A 9,579-nucleotide genomic window follows, 5' to 3' on the forward strand; every position below is an offset into this window, starting at 1 on the left:
TTTTCTATTTTTGTTATTTTATTTTATTTTACACATTTTGTAAAGGCATATCACCAACAGTTTCTAATGCTGTATTACTTCCAAATTCGAAATCCTGGATAATTTTCTATTAATTCATAAATTAAGGCCTGAACTTAACAGAACTAGTTTACAAGTTGACTTATTGTTAAAAATTTGGTCATTCATTTTTTAAGTCTGCTTTTGAGAAAATATTCCATTTTTAAAATTGTTTTCTCAACAGTTATGTTATTTCCTAGCAAAGACCTTTCTTTATATGATTTTCCTTTTTATTGAAATATCTTCTATTTCATATATAGCTATTTTTTTAGTTATAACAAATTTGGTTTGTTTTGAATTTCGTGCAAAGCTACATGAGGGCTATTTGTGCTACCATCCCTAATTTAGCAGTGAAAGATTAAAAGGAAGGCAGCTAGTCACCATCACCCAACTCCAACTCTTGGGCTATTTTTTTACCAACAAATAGTGGGATTTACCATCACATTATAATGCCCTCACAGCTGAAAGGGCAAGCTTGTTTGGTGGGACAGTTATAGCAGAAACTAAATGTTTGTTTTCATTAACAGTTACTTACAGACGTTCCATTTCTATTAAGCTATACCTTTTTAGATCTTATTTCTTTATTAACTTAGACTTTTCCTTCAGTAACAAGATAACTTCTAACTTAGATATCTCATCTTCATCTGAAATTTTGTTTTTTTAACTGGAGAAAGAGCCCCAAGTATTTCTACATTTTCTTGTCTTATTACCAGCTTTTTAATCCTTTCATTTGTTCTCTCTGATACCAATTTAAAATTAAGGCTTAATTTTTCCTGCTTCATATTTTACTTATTCTCTACAGTATCTGTACGAATCAACCAATTCTTAACACTGATCTGCTTTCAATAATTTAATCAAAAATAAAACTTCTTTTATCTGAGAGTTATATATTCTAGATCAGTGATTCCTCACTTTTTTTGCTATCTTTTGCTCCAAGGATTGGCAATATTTTATTAAATAGCTTACAGTCTATTAGAAGTACATGGGCCAATAATGTTGTTTCATAATTTAGCTTTTTCAAAAACTTTCAAGTGAAAGTTATAAGGATCACTTATTTTACAATGAGCTAAGAATGAAACAATTTACACCTGGCCATAACACATGTACGTACATATATCAAATTTCACAAAAATCTAATATTTCATAATACTTTTTTCTTCTTTTTCACCATGAACATGCAGCTGAAAACCACTATCTTAGATATTTTGTTGTCAGAAAACTTGCACTATATCTTTTTTGTTTCATTTTTTTGATAAATCTTGAACACAAACGGTGTAGATCAAAGGCTGCTTGTTTATAACCACACAACAAGACTCATCTACAAATTATTTTCAAAACACTTTTCTGTGCCATCTTTAAATATTACATATCAAGCTGGAATAGATCTTTCCAGGGAAAGTATCATATCCAGTCAGTCAAGAAAGTAACTGTGATAAAACAACAAAGTAAGGAACTTAAATATTTGTTATACACAATTCAAAACCCATGAGCAATTAAAAGAAAGTATCACCACAATATTATGATTACTTGTCTGGAAAGTATTTTTTTTAAATATATTTATTTATACAAAATGCTTAGGACAGTCTTTAAAATAGGTTACACAAGTGTTTTTCTTTATATGTTATATTTGAACTCATTATTACAATATTAAGCATAAGAAATTAATTCTGAACATAATACATTGAACAATCAGTATTTACTGGGACTTCCTCTAGACTTAAAAGATCAAATTGATCAAACATTAATGTTACCAGTTCTTAGAAACAAATTAGTTCCTTCTATTTTTTGTTGCACATTTTCCCACAACTGTCAGATTTAACAGGTGACTTCATTTTGCAATGTTACTTTTCAACTAATGTACAATTAGATTAGCATCGGAACCGTAAGTTGGCCATTTTATAACATTTACATCGGCAGCTTATTTCTTATCTTTCAAATACTCTTATTTAGTAGGAGTGGATGTTTTGAATAATTTTGTTGAAACTCAACGAGGGTGCTGTGTGATGTCATGATGCTGCTCTTTCTTCCTAACACCATCAGTTTTGTTATTAATTCTCATTCCAACTGTGGAAAAACATTCACATTCCTTTATTAACCCACCACAATATTACACTGTCTTTTATTTACACTACTGGTTAAGTTTCTCTTAACCTTGTATTAGCAACAAAACTCTACTTAAACTTTCAGAAAACTCAAAACTTTGTTTACATAGCACTTGTTATTTTGATTTTTGCGATCCTTTGAAAAAGTTTCAAATTTTGATCATTCTTAAAGATGAAATATTAAGCTTTGTGGCTGCCATATTTTCATGCAGACAACTTTCTTGCAACCATCATTGATATGCTCAATTGCTGATTCTAACTTCATGCACATCAAGTAGTTCTACCTTTATATTATAAATAACATCATGCTGAAATAAAATAACCAAATAATGATATCTTTCTATGTGGTTGTTTTTCTATAATTAGACTTTAAAATCTTAGTTGTAATAAAATGCTCTAATGTCTTTCAAAACTACCTTTAGAAACACTTAGATTTAAAGTTCTGAGCATTATTCCTTTCAGTTTTCTTTTTATTGTGTTTGTTTTTTAGCACAAAGATACAAAATATGCTTTCTGCACTCTGTCCACTGCTAGAGTCAAACCCCAGATTTTAGCATCATAAATCTGTAAACTTACCACTTAGTCATGAGACTTTTATTCAGAACTTGCTAATTCTCAAATTGATGTTGATGCTTAAATATGAATTCATTGCAACAATAAAACTAAAAAATATGGGTTTGTTAGTGGTTTCAAATTGGTGTGAAAAATAAATGGATCAAGCTCACTCATCCACATGAATTAATGTGCAATTAGGTCATGTAATTTACAAAACGAATAATTTATTTTATTGTAAAGTTTTCTCAAGTTAGAAGGTTTTTAAAGCAAAATTTGTCTTGTTTTATTGTTGTTAAATTCAGACTTATGACCTGTACTTTATGTTAACCATCTCGCATTGTCTGTTTTATATCTGCCTGTTATAAACCAAAGTAATGAATTCTAACCAACAAGTAAATATTTGAATAAACTTCACTACTACTACATTGATGAGCCTTAAGATTAACAATTGTCTTTTATAATAACAATCTAAGTTGTCACTACTTATGTATGAGTGAATGATCTTTTTAAAAACTACTTAAGACATTTTTAAGTGAATGCAATATAAAATCAAAGTAAAGGGATTACTTAGTTTTCACAAGTAAATAACAGTATTTATGTTTGTTTTTCATTGCTCTAGAAGTTGAATACATTATGAAGTTTTTGAGGCATTTATGATTTCTGAAACTATGATTTCAACTAAATTTAGAATAATTACTCATTATTATAAAAAAAATAAAAAATAATATTCATAAGACAAAACATTACGAAAGAAAACAATAATGGGAAAATTCACAAAACATTATCAGAATATAGTATTCAAATTTCATTTAAAATAAATCAAATTAGCTGATTTAAAAGAAAATGTGTGCAGAAAGAAAGACTGTGTGATAGTCTTATGGAACTTATAAAATATTATATTCCAAATTATATCAAAGTTTGAATCATCAACTACAAAATAATCTTTTTTTTAACTTTTGCCTGAAATAAAAAAATGTTAAATGTTTTCTACAGAAAAGAATTTCTAAACTCATGCCTTCTAAGCCATTAGCAGAAATTAAACAAATTATCGTTAACAATAATAAAAAGTAACCATGTAAAAATAACTAATAAAATGTGATTAAAAAACATGCATAAATATGTTTTCAAAAGAAAGCAAATCTTTCATCAATAGATAAAACAGTGTCACTCACCCTGCACCTCAGGTTCCATTTCATCTTTAATTACAAAAGTGCTCTGTGTTTTTTTCTGAATAACATGTCGAACTGCTCCCGACTCATCTGTTTCTGTCCATTCTAACAATATCATTCACAGAGGCAAATTTTGCAAGTTTAATTCCATATAATTAGAAAACAATTTATGCCACTGATTTAAAAATTATGATGTATACATAATTTTGGTACCACCTACATGAGTTAAAAAAAAAGTGGATAACAAATTCATGTGATGATAAAATTAATATCTTTTTTATTTTCTAAACTACTCTGGATGTTATTTTAAGATTATTTACCAAATCAGTTCATGAAGTTTTTCAAATATTTCATATTAAGTAAGCAACTGCTTCAATCTTGTAAAGTAAGAAAAAAATCCATAAAAAACAACCTTCAAATCAAAGGAATGTTTTACAAGTATCAACAGTGTTCAACAGATGTACATATATTACAGATGATAAACCACAAGAGGCATTTATAATGATTTATAGTAGAGTGTTGTAAGATAAGTTCAATCCTGGCTCCTGCTACAAATATGAAGCTCTCTAAATTCACTTGAAGATGGCAGCAGATTAGCAACCAAAACATAAAGAAAAGTTAAATAGTAATTAACAAACTACAGTAGGATATCTCAAAGAATTTGACATGGGGAATCAAATAATCTTATTATTGTTCAGTCTGCCAATGTGTTTAATTTAAGATTCTGTTAAGAAACTAAGTGTGTTTGTATGTTTGTTATAGCAAAGCCACCTCGGGCTATCTGCTGTGTCCACTGAGGGGAATTGAACCCCTGTTTTTGGTATTCTAAATCTGAAGACTTGCTGCTGTACCACCAGAGGACTCTAAGGAACTACAAACTGCTGGAGATTACCTACCTTTCTCTTCAGTGTGTGAGTCTACTTCAGGTTTTTTCCCTTCAAGTTCTGGCCCTAAGGTGATATCAGTAGAAATGGTAGTTGTTTCTGGTTGTTTTTCATCTGGCAAACTTGAAAAGACAAGATGACTACTGTCTGTTTTAGTTGAGGGACACTGTTTTGAATCTGCTATCTTAGCACTCACTTCTGGAGGTAGCTGATCTAAGTCTTTAAAAATAAACACATATTATTAGTATTGTACATCTTAGTAAATCAAACAGTAATTCTAATAGTGAACACATAATATGAACTGTATTCAAAAAGCTGCAAAAAAACATACCAAAGAAATATATATATATATACATTTTAATTTGTATCATTAACTAAATGGTTAATTTTGGTTATACTTATGGATGGTGAATACTCTGACTATAAATACATGCAAGTTGGTATTAAAAAAAAGTTTTCTGTTCCTTTAAAAAAGGTGAATTTATTTCTTAAAAATTATTAAAAAATATACTTTTTATTTATTGCATATATGTATATATATATACACACACACACACACACATATACATGTCATTGAAATATAAGAACACTTGCAAGATATGAACAAACAGAAGTTATTGTTAGAATGATTTATACACATTCTATCGTCAGTAATTTACAGAAACAAGAACAAATCAAATTACAGTAACAAATATACAGATCTAAATATAAATAATAAAAATCAAATCAGAACAATTATGAATCATATGCAGATTTTATTTTGTTGAAAGAGAGAAGGAATTTTTTAATTACTAAGGTTTCTTTTATCAGATGTTCAGTTTCCAACATAGCATTAGTAAGAATTTTAAAGTTTGATATACTAATCAAATCCAAATACTGAGATGCAGGAGGTAACCTGTGTGTCACAAGGACTACTGGTTAACCAAATGCTGGGCTCATCTAGGTAACAACCTAGACTATGACAATCAAAAGAAGCAATAAAAAAAAAGAATGAGGAGAGGCCAGAACCAGAGTAATGGTCAATTGACAGGATTCATGGGAGAAACGAGAGGAGTGGACCAATATCATAAGAAACAGAACCACAGAAGAACACAGAGAAAGAAGGCATTCTTCTCGGCAACAGATAATATTATGAATATGAAGCTACAGGTAGCTTATGGGAACCCTTTTTAACTAGGATGTTGCAAAGCTACTTGTAATTACTCTGAAGCTATTGTCATGGAATTATTATATGAAATCTCAATGAGGTAAAAGCAATTAAGCCAAGTTGTCTGTTCTGAAATGTTTTATGTAGCTAGTATGATACTGTATGAATAATAATCTTTATAGGAAATAAAGAAGAAACATATTTTCATAATAAACTAAAATGCCTCTTCTTTTCAGATGAGTGACAACTGCATTGTTTGGAATGTACCACAATACCTGGCAGAATAAAATACCTGTCTCTGATTGGCTGGGAGGTCATAAATTCAAAATCTAATTCCAGTCACTGCAATGATCTTGTGATGACACAGCATCAACATTTTGCTTCCTTGTGTCTTTTATGCATAAAAATAAACCACATTACACAGCAAAATTATACAGTCTTTATTCATTTTGCTCTGAACATGAAAGTAGCATCAGAAACTGGATTAACCCTTTACATATGGGTCTGAACATGTCACAATGGTTTTACAGTTTCACAGAGTATCTCAATAAAATTACCACCACAGCATAGTTTACAATTCAAATTTTTATATCATCCAAGTTTTAATATCTTAATTTCATGAAAAACTATCAAAAGAAATTCTCAATGTTCACTTCCCTGTATTTGTTGATATGTCTGCATTTGAATTCTTCTCTTACAGTTTGTATAACTTAATCAGTAATGTACCTACACTAAGTTATGTAGATACACTCTATAAATAATTCCAAGCTTCTTGTTTTAGTGAGATAACCATAAATTTTCCAAACCCATGACAGAAGCTCTGCCTATCTATCCTTAACTTTCAAGGAAGTTTTAAAAACATGTCATCTTATTTGACATACATGTTTATAACCAACAGAAATAGCATATTTTCAGTATCAAGACAACAATGGTACTTTTGAAATTGGCACCAACAGCTGTAAGACTAGAGGAATTTATTGTGTGATGTGTTGGTGAGCAAAGTTGAAACTTGTAGCATTTAATGATTTGTTTAATCTATTTACAGCTACGTTAAAAAGACAATTAAATTATAGGATTCTATTTTAGTGATATATGTATTATTTGTAGTTTAAATGTTTGAAAGGTGCATGATTTTTATCATTTTGTGAAAGAAGGTAAAAGAAAATTTGTTAGGGCTTAGCTCACTAGGTGAGAAGTGCATGGCTTCACAGACACAGCAGCTGAGTATATGGTAATCTGCTTATGCCTTCCAACTGTGAAGTGTTGTTTTTTAGGTAAGAATAAACTGCTAAGCAATAAACTATAAAATTAAAAATAAATTATATGTGAAAAGGTAAACAGTTAAACTGTGAATAACATCAACTCAAAATGTGGCAACAAATTATGTATTGAAAGAAAAAGAAAAAGGTATGTTCATTTTATTTCATAATTTTCAAAATTTCATATTACTGTATAGTGATGATCCAGCTACATTTAGTGTCAGGATAGACAAAATAACAGATGCAAAACAATTTTTAATATTCATTTAGGAGGTTCTAGAGGCTATGCAAATGAAATATATTTTTATTCTTAGCATGAAAAAACCACCTTGCACTCAATAAAGGTTTTTCTAATTCAGACAAATTTTTACTATAAATACTATGTTTTTTTAGTACAACAGACTTCTAATATTTACCAAACCTTGCTAAATTTCATGAAGATACACTTAGTAAATTAATTTCTAGTACGTGAAGTGTCATGATTTTCAAGGTCACGTGAAATGACAGACCTACGAAAAGAGGGCTCAAAATAACAGTGTTTTGATGCTGTTACTTCTCTGTTTTAAGCAAAGTGCCAGCTATTGTCAAGCCCTACTTTAAGTAATATATGGTGGGGGTTCATTACAGTAGGCACTTGTGGAGCCATGCTCATTCCTAGGTGTGGACATAGGTGGTGGTATAATAGGTATGGAAGATCAGAACTCAGTGCATTTTCCAGTACTTGTAGTGGAAGATATTCAAGAGACCAGTAATAACCAATGACTGGACATTCTCCTGGGGCTAAGACACCCTTTGTTCACTCTTGAAATGGCTCACCTAGTTAGTAGGTACCCAGGTACAATAAAAAAGATCTAGGTAAATCTGAGGATGTGCTCAACAAATCTCAGACAGTGCAACATAACTACCAAATAAGGTAGGAAAATAAAAATGTAAGATGTTTCCAATCCTAGTTGGAGCTGAGATGTGGTGAATGGGCATCTTATCTCTAATATCTTGAAAGCCAGGCAAAGACATGCTCATAAATGTGGGAAAGGCATCTATCTGCCAAGGCATCATCAATCACTAGATGGCATCCTTGTGTCCACTTCAAGAGAGCATCACCCTCTCATGAAGCACCAGTGGAGAGGATGAAGTTTGTTGAGGACGAATACAGAGGTACATGTAACATATGAGAATCTTGACAGGACAAATACAGAGGTACATGTAACACATGAGAATCTTGACAGGACAAATACAGAGGTACATGTAACACATGAGAATCTTGACAGGACGAATACAGAGGTACATGTAACACATGAGAATCATGACAGGACAAATAAAGAGGTACATGTAACACATGAGAATCTTGACAGGACAAATGCAGAGGTACATGTAACACATGAGAATCATGACAGGACAAATACAGAGGTACATGTAACACATGAGAATCATGACAGGACAAATACAGAGGTACATGTAACACATGAGAATCATGACAGGACAAATACAGAGGTATGTGTAACATATGAGAATCTTGACAGGACAAATATATTCAAATACAATATTGTGTTATCATTATTAATCTTTTTCTTATCATTATGAGAAAAGAGCAGATGTTCCATAATTGAGCATTCACATGAATGTGAAACCATCACAGTCACTATGGAAATAGCCTGAACACAATGTCAACAAGGGCTGACAATACAGCCACAGGATCTCCATGCACACCAGAGGCAGACAATGTGTAAAGTCTCCAAAGAAGTTGTAAGATTTTTGATACTGGTAGAAACATTTGTAGTATAAGCTAATGATGATTTCAGAATTCATATGATCAAAGGTAACAGCAGGACTATCCACAAGAAAATCTGGCTTATGGTAAAAAAACACAGCTTATGTAAATTCTCTTGATGCCTGTGCAATATGTCACATGGTAGATGGAGAACTCTGGGTAAGTTGACATATGGTCTGTATTGCAACAAGGAGATTCAAAACCTAAAGTAACATGATTGTTGACAGTATGACAGCAAACTCAACAAAAATGATTTTTAATATTTCAGAGGTAAATCTACTGATTTGAGTTTATATTTCAACACAGGAAAGAATAAAGAATGGTAAAACAATTGCAATTGAACCAAAACTAGAATGCAGAGTAATAAAGTATTTAAAGTTCAGTTAAAAAACGAATGTAGAATAACAGAATGTTTATCTTTCAATTAAAACTAAAATGTAGCAATGTAATTGTTTACATTTCAATCTAGGCTAGGTAAGTTAAGTAATTTTCCGGTGATGAACAAATATTAAAAAATACAAGATGTATAATTTTTTAACTGAATAAACAATTCATTTGCACTGAATCTATCACTCTTAAATCATCAACTGATAAAGTAATCCTTGAATTGGCCAAGCTCTGTTAGTATGTACAATGAA

General features: G+C 30.7%; 1 protein-coding gene across 1 annotated transcript in view; it reads right to left on the minus strand.

Moving 5' to 3' along the window:
- Positions 1–9,579, minus strand: part of LOC106458236 (ankyrin-3-like) — a 217,974-nt gene that overhangs the window by 10,449 nt on the left and 197,946 nt on the right. Inside the window, 2 exon segments of the mRNA XM_013917714.2 lie at positions 3,887–3,988; positions 4,780–4,986. Coding sequence (XP_013773168.2) covers positions 3,887–3,988; positions 4,780–4,986 — 309 coding nt within the window.

Source organism: Limulus polyphemus, unplaced genomic scaffold (genome assembly GCF_000517525.1).
Source record: "Limulus polyphemus unplaced genomic scaffold, Limulus_polyphemus-2.1.2 Scaffold433, whole genome shotgun sequence".
In the NCBI taxonomy this organism is placed as follows: domain Eukaryota; kingdom Metazoa; phylum Arthropoda; class Merostomata; order Xiphosura; family Limulidae; genus Limulus; species Limulus polyphemus.